Below are 16,728 nucleotides of genomic sequence, written 5' to 3' on the forward strand. Positions count from 1 at the left end.
TAAAACACTCGCCACTCTGCTGCTCTTGTTATCCCAAATGGGAAAAGCTCAGGGCAGGGGGGTCAGTAATTAATAGAGTGGGCAAAAAAAAAAAAAAAAAGTAAAGTAAATTGGTCAAAGAATGAAGAGCGGAGGCCCAGGGGCCCGGGCGTGTGAAGTGATCCTGCCATCTGGCTCAGAGCCCAACACAAGCGGCATATCGAGTGTCCACAAACAATGGAGGCTCTCTCTCCGGCTCTTTCTTTCACTTGATCTCTACAGCTTCACCCAGGCAGCGCCAACAGACAGGCAGACAAAGGGAGAGGAGGGACGAGGACGCCGCACGTCCACACCGCTGACACGGCAGCATTAGACTTCAGGTATAGCGTTAGCGTCGAGGGTCTGCTTTACTGGAACAGAACGTGTGGCCTGTAGGGGGCGCACACCTCGGGCACCACCTCCGGGGTTGACTTTCACTCAGCACTTTGGATTACTGGCAGAGTCCTCTGTCTCTCCTGCTTCTCGTTCCTCCGCTCCTTCCAGGTGGGCTTCTCTTGTCCTGCCTCCTCTCAAGTCTGACATCCCGAGATGTAATCCTGGACCCGGGGGGGCTAGGGAGAGGGTGTGTGGTAATTCCGGCACTGGGACGCTGCACTCAGGGCACACCTCCAGAACGTCAAACAAGAGAATCCCCCCTTGGTGACACCCGGGGCTGCCCTCCCAAACTACAAGTCCCATGCAACCCTGTGGGCGTCCAAACTGGAGCCATGCCAAAGGAGCAGTGCCCCCCCCCCCCCCCCGACCCAAGCCGGTCCGGTATCAGCTCCTGGAATGTTTGTTGTCGGGAAAAATCAGTGAAGTCTCAGGTCACGTTTTGTTTTTGTAGCGGATTCTCATTTCAGGAATGGAATTTTATCCAAATGCTCCCATCATTTCATGCCCAGTACCACCGATATGCCCCCCCGCTCTCCAGTTTAACAGAAGTAGTTCTGGACCCTCAAACCTTCAACGAGGGGCCCGCTCTGCTATCTCACATTATTAAACCTCGACTGTCTCCCACCACCGCTCTCTGATGTAATGTAAGGAAATCTGGACATGTGGACCCCCCCCCCCAAATCTAACATAAAGAAACCTCAAACGGGAGCCCCCCCCCCCCCCACCAAGCCCCCTTTCTAACAGACTGCACCTCCCCACCCAGTCCTTGGTCTTTTGCTAGTCCTCAAGTCAAAAAGGTTCAAAGCTGCTGCTGACCTAACCTACTGGGGGGGGGGGGGGGGGGGGGGCGCCATGAGCTCTCAAGAAGCAGACCACCCCCCCCCCAATGTCCATCCGCTATTCCAGACCCCTTCAAAGAGGAAGGGAGCAGCACCCATTTGGCTGCCCACCCCTAACAGCGACCACCCTGCTGGGTAACACGGTGCCCTCCTTGCTGGCCGGGGTGGCAGTCCGTCCGCGCCCGTCACAAACGTTAGTCTCTCGTAGCCATAGAGATAACGGAAGGTTCAGTTTTATCCCACATAAGCAAACATCAATGGAACCTTCTGGACACTCTGATGGAACAGGAGACGAAGTTCAGATAAAAAGACAGATTGATGGCGTCACTCACGCGGAGTGTTGTATGGCGGACGCTCGTCAAGTTTAAGGATAATCCCGCATTCTCCAACCCCCCACAAGAGTGGTGACATGTCGCCATGTTGATTGGCATATGCCAATAGGAAGTTCATTTTCTTGTCGTTTCTGCAGAGTCCAGTGACACACTTCTCCAAACAGGGTGCACAATTTGACACGTGACAGTTGGGGGTTGGGGGCTGCGGACCACCACACCCTGCAGCCGAATCGACGAGATGCAGAAACACGACTATTGAACACACGTCTGATGAAGACGAGTCCTTCACGGCCGCTGACCTTCATGGAGAGCTGATCTTTTGTGTCCTCCCGATTCGACCTTAGGAATTCCTGACATTTATAAAATGTCACCACACTTATCACTCGTGTCACCAGGGCCACAGGCTATTTCTGGGCTGCTCTCGTAAACACCTCCGGTGTGAGCCCAAGGCACGCAAGCTGGAAGGAGTTTCCATTACACGCGGGGGGGGGGGGGGAGAGGGCATGTCAAAGGCGCTATATAACTATGTGAAAACTGTAGACGGGGGGGGGGGGCATGGTGGCACAGGGCCTTGCAACAAAGAAAGCAGGGTTCAAGTCCTAGGTGGTCCCTCTGGGGAATTTGCATGCTCTCCCTGTGTCCCCAGGGGGTTTCCTCCCACCGTCCAAAGACAGGTGTTGTTAGAGTGTGACTAGTGTGCCCTGTGAGGACTGGCACCCCATCCAGGTGTTGTTCCTGCCTTGTGCCCAATGACTGCTGGAACAGGCTTCAGCGGCCCCCCCACAGCCCAGCTCCGGATAAGCAGGTTAAGAAAGCGGATGGGTGGCCGATTTCATTTGCAGCTGCTGTGACTTCAGAGACATTTTCTGATATTTTTAAACCCCACTTAATTCAATTCAAGGTTGAGGCAGAATGGAGCCAATCCCAGCAGTACTGGGCACAAGGCAGGAGAGGAGAGGACGCCAGGCCATCGCAGGGCTAATTCAGACACCAGTTAATCTGTGGGGTGCAGCGTCACTAGGAAGTCACCCTGGGGTGGGCATTGGGATAAAGGACAAATGGTGGGCACTGCCCACTCTTCACCCACCTACAGCCACACCCTTGTAAGGAAAGCCAACAGGGACTTGGGTGGGGGGGGGGGGGGGATGAACGTGCAAATTACACAAGGAGAACAACCTGGGAGTGACCCCGTGCAGCAACGCTGGATCACCGAAGCGGCAAAACTACCAAGAATTCCACTTACATGAATGACGTCTTTGGCGCGGAGTGGCAGACCACCAGTTGTCGAATCAAAACATCGCAGACTGGCGGCAAAACCATAAAAAAATAAAAAAAAAAAGTAAACATCCGTCTCTCACCTTAACACGAGGGCTTGAAAGTCAACATGCAGAAATCTGAAGTCGTCCCACCTAACATCTCAAATCCTTCACCAATCAAAGTGGCCGGAGAAGCATACCAACCTTGGCAGCACTGGCAGGCAGGGACATCGAGAACAGACGGAGCAAAGCCAGAAGGGCCCTTAGGACACCAAACAATGTGTGGCGGTCACCTCAGTACAGCCGAGGCTTTACCAGAGCAGCGTATGGTGGCAGATGACAGGAGAAGACATCTCCAAAGTGTCCACATCCCACACCAGCAGCCGGAGGAGAACCCTTCACATTTCACTGCTCACCTGATTCAGTCAAGAGAGCATGGGCACCATTGGCAGAAGATGGGGATGGACTGGGCACATCGGAGGAGAGCGAGACTTCGGCAAAAGGCCAGCGGAAGAACACCTGAACGGACTGTGGAAAAAGAACTAAAGACCACGAACCGCAGCTGGGCCACCATACAGAAACCTGCCCAAGACAGACGCATGTGGAGGACCACCATACCACCTGGCATAGTGGGCAATAGCAGTACTATAAATATATATATTATATATATACACACACACCAGTTCTATCAACCTTAATAAAGGGACGAGTGTCTGTGTGTCTCTCTGTGTGTCAATCAGATTGCTGTGTCTCTGATATTCCAAAAGATGGCGCATCACAAACACTTCAAGTAATAAAATGCATTGCATTTATCATTCTAACAGATGGTGCATCCTAAACATTAATACCATTTTTAAGAATCCCATAATGGGTATATTATATATATATGAAAGTCAATATAGGAAAGGAATTATATGTAACAGAGACACATGTGCTGCATTTGTCTTTCCAACAGGTGGTACATCACAAACATTAACTTCACTTTTATGAATCCCATAATGGGAAGATAGAAGTGAAAGTCAATAGATACTGTATATAGGAAAGGAAATTATATATAAACAGAGCTGTTTATAACAGAGACATATGCCTTATGTTTGTCATTCCAACAGATGGTACATCACAAACATTAACTCTGCTTTTATGAATCCCATATTGAATGGCACATAACAGAGACCTATTCATTGCATTTATCATTCCAACAGATGATGCATCCCCACCATTTATAGTCATTTCATTTTATGACTACAAATGTTTGCGATGCACCATCTGTTGGAAAAACAAATGCAATGCATTTTATTACTACATGCATTACAAAATACATTCCAACGAATGGTGCAGTGCAAATGTTAACACCGAGGTGTACGTCGAGTGTTTGGATTTCAGCCTGTCTTAAACATTTAGCACAGCTAGTATATTTAAAAAATGCTTGCCACTCAAACTGCACTCTGTAGAGACAATAGCGATAACAACAGACAGAAACGATGCAAGGTGTGTGCCTACTGAGAGAGCTGCCAAGGCCCACCTGTCACGGACATTGAATAATAATAATTTTTTTTGAAGCTGTCGAATGCGTTTGCCCCCACAATCCCTTTAAATAACCACCATGACCCTAAGGTGTCCTCTTCTCTTCTGCCTTCTGGATGCCTTACAGGTCCAACGCCAGGTGTAGCAGATTTATCAGACATCCTGAAGCACGGATGGCACAGATCGGAAGCAAAAAATCGGACTGGGCCTTCACAGTACGGAGATGAATAAGCACTTTGGGTGAGCCAAACCGAATGAGTGGTCACTTGTAGGTTTGGAGGCAGATAGACAGATTTGAAAGGCACTATATAATGGACAGAACTTTATTTGTTCCAAGGGGGCATTTAGCTTTGCTCAGGAGCCCAAGGAGTAGAGGAAACCCACTCGGATACTGGGAGAACATGCAAGCTTCACGAACCCTGGAATTCGTATTGAGATGCAGCAGTGCAATAGTGTAAAAAACCATTCCAACAGGGGGCGCAAATACATTTATCTGTGCGATCATTTAAAAGGATCTGAAGGCATACAAATGTATTTATGACCCCGAAGCAGATGTTGCTGATAATCTGCAAATATCTGAACGAGTCGAATCTGGGCCTTCACGTCTGTAATAAAGCCAACTTAATTATCTGGCTTTTCATTTCTACCCCCAGTGTAAATCTTAAAATAATGAAGAAGCCTTTCTGGTTTAAGCCGTTGAAGGCACGTTGAAATCCGAGATGCCAGCCATGAAACGTCAGGCCCCTCCAGCCAGGCTGCCAATCCGGATAACATAAATAACCTTGTAACCAAATTACAATTTCAGAAAACGGGTCGGGAACGGCGAGCCCCCGAAAAGCCGATGGAGATGCCTCTGCCGTTGCCGCTGCCGCAGCGGATGAGCGCGTTGTTGTCGCGAAGGACTCGATGACCCTTTTGACATTGAGATTATCTGACGCTAGGAATCCGAGCGCAAGTGACAGGCGTCGATTTTCCATTCAGTGATAATAAAAAATGGACAGATGACGAGCTTGGGGGGCTCAGCTGCGGTTTAGATAGTCGGTCGGGTCTGATTGAAACCCCCCCCTCCCCCGCCCCGATTACTCAGCAAGTCTGCAATGCGGACACGGAAGCCCCGGGCTGCTCGGATCGCAGCGGCCAGTGGTCTGCAGGTTCGCTCATCCTGCATGCCGGTGAAGGTGGGCTGGACGGGGGGGGGTTGGGGGGGGGGGGGGGGGGGGATTGTGGTTTGAGCAGATGCGCACCTAATCAGGTTACACCTGCTGCTGCCCTTTTCTTTTAGCGATTTGCATTTCTGTTTCGGAGGCAGTGTGAAATAAATAACGCCATTGCGTCGGCACAGAGCCAGGAAGCGCTGCTGCTCCTCCTCAGTCGCCTTGGCAATTCGGGTGCATCTCACTGGGTGGGTGCGCTGGTGAACATGCAAAGGGGTCTTAAAGCAAAAAAAAAAAAAATATGATATATATATCTACGATACACATCGACAAACACCGGGAGGATTCGCTCACGTAAAGTCTCTTACCTTGGGGTCCTTCTCGTAATAATACTGCTGGGTTCGAATCCATCTGCCCACCAGGTGATCCCGCACGGTGTGCGCGAGGGCGAAATAATAATCTCGGGGGGTCGAGACGATCCTGTCTTTGACGAGGGTGAAGTGCAAATGCCGGTTGAAGGACTTCTTGATTTCGGCCACATCTCCCACGCCGGTGATACCCCTCACGCTGATCTGCTTTCTTTTCTCGCTGTCGGTTAACGGTTTCGCCATCTCGGCAATCCGCGCAAGAGCAACGCACAGCTGAAAACTTTGCAACAGGGGCTGAGACTGGCGACCGAGGAGAAGGTGATCGGCTTTAGCATCACTGACACACCCCCCGCCAAACCACCACCCCCCCGCTCATTGTGTCTGCGGGACGTCAGAGAGGCTCTTGGCGATTAAAGGGGCCGCGCGCACGTAACGTGTACGAGCGTGCGCGCTCTCTCTCTCTGACAGACACCCTTGAGCGCTTTGCTCGATTTATCACTCTGGGACGGTGGGCTCCAAGCCAGTGTCTCCATTCAGGCCCGGTCTTAGGTATTATGGGGCCCTAGGCGAAAGGGGGGTCCAGGGGTCCCCCTGGAAGCTCTGTGAAATGCGTGAAAATTAGACCAAGGAGTCGATCCGGGGCCCCAGGCGGTCGCCTACTTCGCCTATGCCTAAGGCCGGGCCTGATTGGGACAAATAATGCTGTAGTATATTTAAGTATATATGACAATTGCTCACTCGGACAATTTGTTTTGGGGGCCCCCAAGAAAGCGGGGGCCCTAAGCTATAGCTTGTGTAGCTTATACGTAAATCCTGCACTGTCTCCATTATTAACGATAATAGAGCACAGTGGGCAGATCTGATTTTAATTGTCTTCCGTTTTCATTTCTTCTTTAAACAAAGACGAGACTCAAAGCAGACCTCGCTGGCTCCCGAGTCGCTCATGCAACATCTGAGAAATAACGACCATATAATATTTAAAAAGTGACCTCAGAAAATGGAAGCGACTGGAGCGGCAGAGTGAGAGCACAAACATTAAATAATGAGTGTCGTTAACAGCTAAACTAGAAAGGGATGAAGCTGATTTGGTAAGGGGGTCTCCAACTACGGTCCCAGAGCGCGACTGTGGCTGCAGGTTTTCATTCTAACCCTCTTCTTAATGAGGGATCATTCTTGTCTGCTGATGAACTCTTTTGCCTGAACTTTAATTGACGTCCTATCAGTGGCGTAGCTGGGGGCGGTCCGTTCCGGGCGGCACATTTTTGGGGGGCGGCATTATTGGCCAAAAGGCTCAGTACAATTCGTGTGTAAGCAGCAGGGTTAGGAAAAATATCACTCATGAATGAAAAAAGGAAAATTCTCCGATTTTTTTTTTTTTATCCACAAATGCTTTAAAAATAATTTTCAGACTGTCCTTCTGTGACGACATCAGACGCAGCAGTTGAAATGTAGAAGGCAATATCAACAATAAACAGAAACTTCACACCGATAACAATTTCTAGGAAGATAAACAACTAATTTACAATTTACAATTTCATTTCGTTATCAGTCTGAATGCGTTCTTGCTCATCCCCACCAGTCACTTGTACACTACACTGATTCTGGTTTTCACATATTAAACTAATAATTAGAACACGGCTTATCAGATAGATAGAGATAGATAGACAGATACTTTATTAATCCCAAGGGGAAATTCACATACTGCAGCAGCAGCATACTGATACAAAAAACAATATTAAAGATTGATAATAATGCAGGTAAAAACAGACAATAACTGTAATTATCAGTGCGTCTATACGATATTCTTGTCTAGTTGTGAAAAATTATTGCTGTTTCTCTATATATGAATAAATCTATAGAAAATTTACCTTAATTTTTCTCTATACGTCATTTTAATTTTCTATTTAAATAGGTTATCATATTCAGATATCTGCAGTGGGCTGGCGCCCTGCCCGGGGTTTGTTTCCTGCCTGGCGCCCTGTGTTGGCTGATTGGCTCCAGCAGACCCCCGTGACCCTGTGTTTGGATTCAGCGGGATGGAAAATGGATGGATGGATGGAGAGCCGGGAGGCACGAACTCGAGCTACGCCACTGCTTCCTATTAAAGACTTGGACCCATTGTTTCCACTTAATTAATGAGACAAAAACAAATGTGCAGCTAACCTGTCCCCATCATACAATATCTACTCTCTCTATATAAAATCCTAAGCCTAAAAGTGCAACGATTTTATGTCATGTTTTTTTATCACGCTTTAAATCGGGCTTATTTTAAAACCTACATATATGTTTAACAATTCTTTGCAATTATATACTCAAAGCGCTCAGCAATTACAAGTTAAGGGCCCAACAGAGCAGAGTCCCTATTGACATTTACGGGATTCGAACCGGCAACCTTCCGATTGCCAGTGCAGATTCCTTAGCCAAAGAGCTGTTTGTTATCAAAGATGTTTGGTATCAATCTTTTCATAATTTATCGAACTTTAATGTAATGTTGTTAGATTTTCAGATTCTTATTCCATTTTGAAATTATAAACTAAAAAATATCAAGAACTCACCACTGGTGAGATGGGACTGTGCCGGAAATAAAACACAAGCAGTAGGACAGCTGATTCTGTAGGCTTTTAAATGTTTGAGGCGCGGGGGATTGGGGGCTTGGCTGAGCGAAGCGAGCAGGGGGCGAACCCCCTAGTCTGAAAATAAAAAAAAAAGTCTTAGTAATGTTGATCTGCTCAGGTGCACGGGACATTTTGACGGCGCTCTTAGTAAAAACGATGCAGAATGAGAGCAGCAACAACAAGAATCCTCACAGGTGCGCAGTGGTAGCGCTGCTGCGGAGATTGTGGGTTCGCTTCCCGGGTCCTCCCTGTGTGTAGAGTGCAGTGAGTATAAATGTAAAGAATTATTATTATTAATCGACTTCTCATTAAGAAACTGGTTGGAGTCTGAGGCCCGGACATCGCTGCTCATCTGTTGGCTCACCGACTTCACATCTCATTTAAGGCAGGGGATCCTCAATCACGGTCCTGGAGGGCCGCAGTGGCTGCAGGTTTTTAGTTTCCTAATTAGAAAGCAGTCCATGCTGATAATCCATCCATTATCCAACCCACTATATCCTAACTACAGGGTCATGGAGGTCTGCTGGAGCCAATCCCAGCCAACACAGGGCGCAAGGCAGGAAACAAACCTCGGGCAGGGCGCCAGCCCACTGCAGATGCTGATAATGAACCTTGGTATTGAACTATTTGGCTTGTAAATGCTTGCATTCATCCAAGAGCAATTTGAACTGCACTGTAGAGTTTCCTTCTGTGAGGACCTATCCAAGTATTTTGTGGACCAGAATAGATTTAAACTTAATGCTCCTTCCCCTCTCATTCATTTTTTTTTAATCACAGATACTTCATGTTAAGCAGGAGAGCTGCTGTTTTTTTGGTTCTCTGCATCACATTATTAACTAACTAGACAAAGAGCCCGTTTCGACAACGTAAGATGAAACGGGCACGAGTTTGTGTCAGCAGTGTACGAAGAACAAATGATAAGTAACGAAGAAGTTGTTTTGTAATGATTGTAGTCCGCTTTACTCATTACTGTACAGGCTTGTACTATTAGTTGATGAATTTTCCAGGCCTATAGTATAATATTGAATGATGAATGTTCCAGTACAATATGGAATAGTAATAAGTATAAGCACCACAAACCTGATATAGGTGTATTGAATGAATGCGTAATTGAATCAGAATGCGTAATTAGGCCTCTAGAGCCTTAATCGAAGTCGCCTTTCTCTTTGAATTTTTGCGGCCGTAAATCCGCCGCCTGCCGCGATATTGGGGTTGGATGGCAGTCTCATAAGGTTTTTCAGGCAGCTGCGCAGAAGGCGACTGCGCATTCAGCGTCGGACGTGCGCAGAAGGCGACTGCGCATTCGGCTTCAGACGGACGTGAGTGAGGAGGCAGGCGAATTATGTATTAAGATGTCTGATTTAAAAACAGGCAACAATTAAAACTCAAATGCAGCTGCTAAAATAGGCAATTAAGGGTTCTGAATGGTAACAGGCAAGAGAACTAAAATTAAGCTCAAAAAAGTACTGTTTTAGTAGTAAATGCAAGGGTTCTAATTAAGAAATTGGTTAAAGTGAAAACCGGCAGCCATAGCAGCCCTCCAGGACTGTAACTGAGGACCTCTGAACTACAAAGGAACTCAAATTTGTCTTTGATGAATAAAGGCGCTAACAACGTGTAGTGTTAAACACCAATCAGCAAGGACTGAGTTCTAATTAGGACACTGGCTGGAATGAAAACCCGTAGCCCACCAGGACCGTGATTGAGGACCCCTGATTTAAGGAAAAAAAACAAAAAAACGAAGCAATTCTGAGGGCCGAGTGTTAAAAAACAAATCAATAAAAATGAAAGGAAAGGAAGTTAATTAGCATCAAACGGTGGACACTAATTAAGGAATGGGTTGGAATGAAAACCGGCAGCCACTATGGCCCTCTAGGAGCAGAATCTGGAGACTTGTGGGTTAGAAGGGGGAAGGCTTACACCAGGGGTGTCGAACTCCAGGCCTGGGGGGCTGCAGTAGCTGCAGGTTTTCATTCTAACATCTTCTTAATTAGTGAGTTGTTTTTGCTGCTGTTTTGCCTTCATTTTAATTGACGTGACCTGGACTCCTTAGTGGTTTCGTTTTTCCTTAATGAGCAGCCAAACAATAATGAGACACAAAACAAAATAAAGAAAGGTGAGGGTCTCAGTTATGTTGGTCTGCTCAGACATCAAACATCTTGATGGTGGTCTTAGAAAAAACAGAAACTCAACAGTCTGCTGCAGCAGGATGAGAGCAGCAACACGTCCTGATATTCAATAACAGCTTTCATTAACAGCGAGGATTGGCTTCTCATTAAGGAAATGGTTGGAGTGAAATTGGCTGGAGTTTGATGTTCCAGTTTAGCTGCTCATCTATTGGCTCGTTTCACGTCTCATTTCTGTTTGGCTGCCATTTAATGAAGAAACGAATCAATTCAGAGGACTGAATCCTTAAGGCAGGGGTCCTCAGTCCCAGTCCTGGAGGGCCGCAGTGGCTGCAGGTTGCTTAATTAGAAAGCAATTTTTGCTAATAATTTAATCTCATGGCTTGTTTGTGCTTTAACTCTGCTATGTCTGCTCATTCTCATATCTTGGATTTCCTTCCCCTTTCTAGGGATATCATCCAAATAATTTGAAGGCTAAAATGGAGGAGGAATTCTCAGTCCTTCACTTTTTTTCTCTTCACTTTCCTCTCAAGCATTTCATTAAACCCAATTGTTCACAATAAACACACACGGGTGTAAATGGTAACAAGCTAAATGGAGAAATGCTGGTCTCTTTTGTCATTTGCATGTTATTGCTAATTGGGAGCAAATTAAAAAACAAGAATATGGCTGTTTTCATTCTAACCATTTTCCTAATTGGTGCCCAGTTTTTCCTTCTAATTAACTCCTTTTCCCTTCATTTTAATAGACCTGTTTTTAAGATTCATTCCTCTGAATTGCCGAAATCCCCCCCCCCCCCCCCTCCCCATATGGCACTCATATAGGAATGAGATGTGAAGCGAGCCAACAGATGACCAGCTAAATCAGGGCTTGAAAAATCCAACCAATTTCACTCCAACCAAACCCTTAATGAGAAGCCGAGTCTTGCTGTTAATTAAAGCAGTTATTTAATACCACGGCTTTGTGGCTGCTCTTATCCTCTTGATTTTCTGTTTTTAGAACATTAGGACACTCTGGACGAGAACTGGCAATTCAGCCCCACAAAGCTCGCCAGTCCTGTCCACTTATTTCTTCCAAAAAAACACCAAGTCGAGTTTTGAAAGTCCCTAAAGTCTTACTGTCCACCACACTACTTGGTCGCTTATTCCAAGTGTCTGTAGTTCCTAACTCTAATTTCTTAAACTGTAAAGGCTCAGCTTTTTAAATCTTTCCTCATAACTCATCCCCTGTAGTCCTCTAATCAGCCCAGTTGCTCTTCTCTGGACATTTTCTTGTGCTGCTATGTCCTTTTTGTAGCCTGGAGACCCAAACTGCACCCAGGACTCCAGATGTGGCCTCACAAGTGTGTCATAAAGACTTGAGCAGACCCTCCTGTGACTTGTACTCCACACGTCAAGGCGCTATATAACCTGACAGTCTGTTAGCCTTCTTAATGGCTTGTCTGGAAGTCGATAGCTTAGAGTCCACTACGACTCCTAAATCCTTCTCATAAGGTGGACTCTCGACTTTCAGACCACCCATTGTGTATTCAAACCTCACATTTTTACTTCCTATGTGTAATTCTTTACATTTACTGACATTAAATTTAATCGTCCACAAATCTGCCCAAGCCTGTCTGCTGTCTAAGTCCTTCTGTGATGATATAACGGATTGGAAAAATGATCTGCCAATCCACCTATCTTGGTATCATCAGCAAACTTCACCAGCTTGTTCCTTATATTCCTATCTAAATCATTTATAGATATTAAAAATAGCAGCAGCCCCAGCACTGCCCCCTGCCGGTCACCACTCTTCTTGGCGTCACTAATTGCTGAATTTTTTGGGGTGGTTTTTTGGGGACCCCTTTATCCCGATCTTTGATATGACATCCACGTACTGTACATCTCGTGCGGAACGTCAACGTGGATTAAGCGATTATGTGTACAACATTTGACTTCAAGACCTCCGCGCGACATTATCACCTTTGCCCTGGACAGCAAAAAAAACAAAACAAAAGCTGCTCTATTCAAACTTGAAACATGCCCCCCCGGTGTGTGTGAGCACTCTTGATTATAATAGAAGCCCCCCAAGAAGAAGTGCAGTTCACTACCCTCTGGTGAACCTGCGCCAATACCGACCCCGATGTCATACCGGCAGTTTGATTGTAATTGAGGGGTTCCCAAACTTTTTTGCCCCGTTTAGCCCACGGCAGCTTTATGAATGTAACCCCCCCCCCCCCCCCCACACACACACACACGTTTTGTTCAGTAATTTGAGTTTGCACTTTTACTGCAATAACGCGATCGACATAGGCGACATTTTACGATTCCGTTTTAACATTTTTATTTTAAGTCCAAATAATAACAACACATAATAATACTAAGGGCGGCACGGTGGCGCAGTGGGTAGCGCTGCTGCCTCGCAGTTGGGAGATCTGGGGACCTGGGTTCGATTCCCGGGTCCTCCCTGTGTGGAGTTTGCATGTTCTCCCCGTGTCTGCGTGGGTTTCCTCCGGGCACTCCGGTTTCCTCCCACAGTCCAAAGACATGCAGGTTAGGTGGATTGGCGATTCTAAATTGGCCCTAGTGTGTGCTTGGTGTGTGGGTGTGTTTGTGTGTGTCCTGCGGTGGGTTGGCACCCTGCCCAGGATTGTTTCCTGCCTTGTGCCCTGTGTTGGCTGGGATTGGCTCCGGCGGACCCCCGTGGCCCTGTGTTCGGATTCAGCGGGTTGGAAAATGGATGGATGGATGGATAATAATACTATTGTATAAAAATAGGTCTACTTCAAATTTTCTTCTTGACTTTAGAGTTTAAGGAGCAAATTGACCCCCTCCCTGAGTAGGCGAAATTTACCCCTGGATGGTACATTAATCCCAGTTGGGGACCCCTGCCATAAATATTTAGGATTTGTGCGAGTTTTACGCTGGGCCTGCATCAGTGCGGCTTGCGCGCTGGTGGGTTGGATGACTTGGATTTGTGGACCCTCAGTTGGCCCCTCCCCTGAAAAAGTCTTGTTCCGACACTGCTAAACCCCCATACCCCCGTTTTAACTGTACAACTAGTCCGCCTAGACCCTCATATCAAGTGCAGGCCTTACACCGATAACAGCCGTTACAATAAAGGATCGGAATACACCGGCAGACTATTAATACAACCGAACAGGGATAACACAACCGGCAGGAAATCCAGCAGCCTCTGGAGAACAGACTGAGGACCGCTCCACGTTCCTGACACTGTACTGCCATCTTGCGGAGAAACACAGACGGTACACCAATCAGACGAAACGACTGGAGAGCACCGGCCATAAATAAGCGCAGCACAACATCAGGGTTATTTTCAGTGGCTGAGCCAAAAAGTCTTTTTTTTTGTGCTAGTAGGTGTATGGCAGAGTCAGGGTCTCAAATATTTATACATATATAGTGAGGGATGGCTAACATCTTTACCCGACCGGGACCCCTTCTTAAAGGAAGGACAGGGGGAGGTGGCTTTTGAAAGGTGCCATCTCCTCCAAACTGCTTCCTGGCAGCCCCCCCTGGGTTGCGATGGTGCCTCAGATTCCCACAGGGCTGTTTAGTAATTGGTATGTGTCAGCTCAGTCCTGTTAGGTTCTGGGGGTCCTGCAGGAATTGCTGAGCTTCCACCTTACCCAGAGGTGCTCCCACCGGGTCACAATTATGAGACACCGAAAGTTCTCCTGGGATTCTGAGTCAGGAGGAAGAGGACGAGGCAGTGACTGGAAAAAAATTAGGGTTAGGGTCCGCAAAGGACGGAGTGCTTTGACTGTAGCGTTTATTGTGCTGTTGGAAAGTGTTTCCCATCTGTAAATAAATAATTGTGTTTGTGCTGGACTTGTACCAGTGTCTGTTGTGTCGGGTGTTTGGGGAGCTGTGCGCCCCCTGGTGGTCACAATACAATATTACTGTCAAATAATGGAAAGAGTACGCGACACGGGTTTCGCCCTTATTTGGGCTCATCAGGCGTACACACGCGGGGATCGAACCTCGTTCTGGTTTGGAGCATGGAAGCTTAACCCTGCTGGGACCCGGGACCACCTGGACGATTGCTGAGCCCTTGGTTGCAGCACTTCTGCCACACCCGGAAGTGCTGCCAGAAGAAGGTCATTGGACACCTGGAGCACTTCCGGGTGTCCTATAAAAGGAGCCCCCCCGCCACTACACCAGGATTCAGAGTCAGGAGGAGGTGGACAAAGCTTGCTGGAGGAAGAGGAGTGGAGGCAAAGAGAGAGAAGATAAGGAGAAGAAGTGCTCTGTATTGTGCTGGAGAATGTGCTGTACAGGTGGGAAACGGGGAAAGGCGTTTCCCACGTGGAAAAAATACAAAAAAATAAAAGCTTGTGTTCTGTTTGGGTGGCAGGAGCGCCCTCTGCAGGCCACAACAGGTGAACACACACACACACACATCAGGTGTCAATATTATACAATGCCAATGCTCACTCTTAAAAATCCAGATGTCAGATTGGTTCTTCAGAGCAACACCAGAGGGGAACCATCCTCATGAAGATTCCAGAAAGACCCTTTTATTTATTTTTCCCTCAAAGCATGAACTTTTAGGGATGTTCAATTTATGTATTTAATTTAATTAAATAATTGTGTTTTATGTTAAGTTTTACTTCATCTTTTCAAGTTACATTGACTTAAACCTGTTAGATGTTACGCTAACTCAAGTTCATTTGTGTTTGAAAAAAAGGCAATCTGATGATATTTTTTCAACAAGAGGAAATGGCCCCCCCCATAGTCCCTAGAACTGCCAGGGATGGTATTGGGCAGTTGATGAGCAGTGACTGGTCTCGGCCAAACTTGGAGCTTGTGGTTTTGCCCAAAAAGTTCAATTTTTGCCTCATTAGACCGGAGAATCTTTATCCTCATGCTCTCAGAGTCCTTTATATGCCATTTTGGTAAACTCCAAGTGGGATTCGGCCACTGTTCCCGATTGATGGAGTGCTGCTGAGATGGTCATTCTTCCAACAGGTTCTAGCATTCTTCTGAAGCTCCATTAGAGTGACCAGTGGGTTTGTGGTTACATCCTTGATCATAGCCACTATTACCTGATTACTCAGTTTGGCCAGCTCTATGAAGAGTCCAGGTGGTTCCAAGCTTCTTCCATTTTGCAATTCTTGACGCCACTGTGCACTTGGAAACACTCAAAGCTTTAGAAATGCCTTTATCCCCTTCCTCTGATCTCTGCCTCACCACAGTTTGACCGTAAAGGTCTACAGAGAGTTCCCCAGACTTCATGGCTTGTTATTTGCCCTGACATGCAGCGTGAACTGTGAGGCCTTTTATATTCAAATACATATGTGCCTCCCTAAAGACTGGCCAGTCAATGCTGTTCGACAGGCGGTGGACACCAATCAAGTTCTGGACACATCACTGGGAGAAGTAAAGCAAACAGGGGGCACCTGAGCGCAATCTGGAGGGCCACAGCAAAGGGTCTGAACACTTTTAGGAATTATAGATAGATAGATATGAAAGGCACTATATAATAGATAGATAGACAGAGATAGATAGATATGAAAGGCACTATATGACAAACATATAGATAGATAGATAGATAGATAGTGTGATGGACAACTGGGTCCCATGCCTGGCAGGGACGCCCCTGCTGCATCTGTTCCGGGGGAGCAGCCATGGACACTTCAATACCTCCCCCGGGGCGCTTGGTGGCAGCCTCCCTGGCGGACGATGATTCCCCAACCTGGCGCATGGCTCCATGGGAGATGGAGTCCTCCACAGCCTGGTTGGGGGCTCGGATGGCCGCTAGGGGGAGCTGCATGGAGTCTGCAGCCCCACCCGGAAATGCAATTAGGACCAGATGGTCAAGCACCTGGAACGCTTCCGGGTGGGTTATAAAAAGGGCCAGCCACCACCACTCAAGGAGCCAGGGTCGGGAGGAGGAGGACGACGACGACAACAACGACGACGACTACTACGCTTGCGGAGGAGTGGTGGGAGAGGAGATAAGAGTGCTGTTATTGTTGTTGGGTGGAATAGAGTGCTTTAGGGACTGTGTATTGCCTGTGGGTCACGGGTGCCCACGGGTGAAGAAGACAATAAAAATCATTGTGTTTTATACATGCCTCTGTGTCGTTCTGTGCCGGGTC

At 47.2% G+C, this 16,728-nt stretch overlaps 1 protein-coding gene and 1 long non-coding RNA gene across 2 annotated transcripts in view; both read right to left on the reverse strand.

Annotated features, from left to right (window-relative positions):
• The window catches only part of pygb (phosphorylase, glycogen; brain), a 53,435-nt gene extending 47,208 nt beyond the window's left edge, over positions 1 to 6,227 (reverse strand). The window contains exon 1 of the mRNA XM_028820161.2: positions 5,888 to 6,227. Within this exon, the coding sequence (XP_028675994.1) occupies positions 5,888 to 6,130 (243 nt within the window). The 5' untranslated portion in view covers positions 6,131 to 6,227. The remainder of the gene's footprint in view (positions 1 to 5,887) is intronic.
• LOC127525969 (uncharacterized) overlaps positions 1 to 16,728 on the reverse strand; it is a 569,224-nt gene that overhangs the window by 107,298 nt on the left and 445,198 nt on the right. The window lies entirely within an intron of this gene.

This window comes from Erpetoichthys calabaricus, chromosome 15, assembly GCF_900747795.2.
Source record: "Erpetoichthys calabaricus chromosome 15, fErpCal1.3, whole genome shotgun sequence".
In the NCBI taxonomy this organism is placed as follows: Eukaryota; Metazoa; Chordata; class Cladistia; order Polypteriformes; family Polypteridae; genus Erpetoichthys; species Erpetoichthys calabaricus.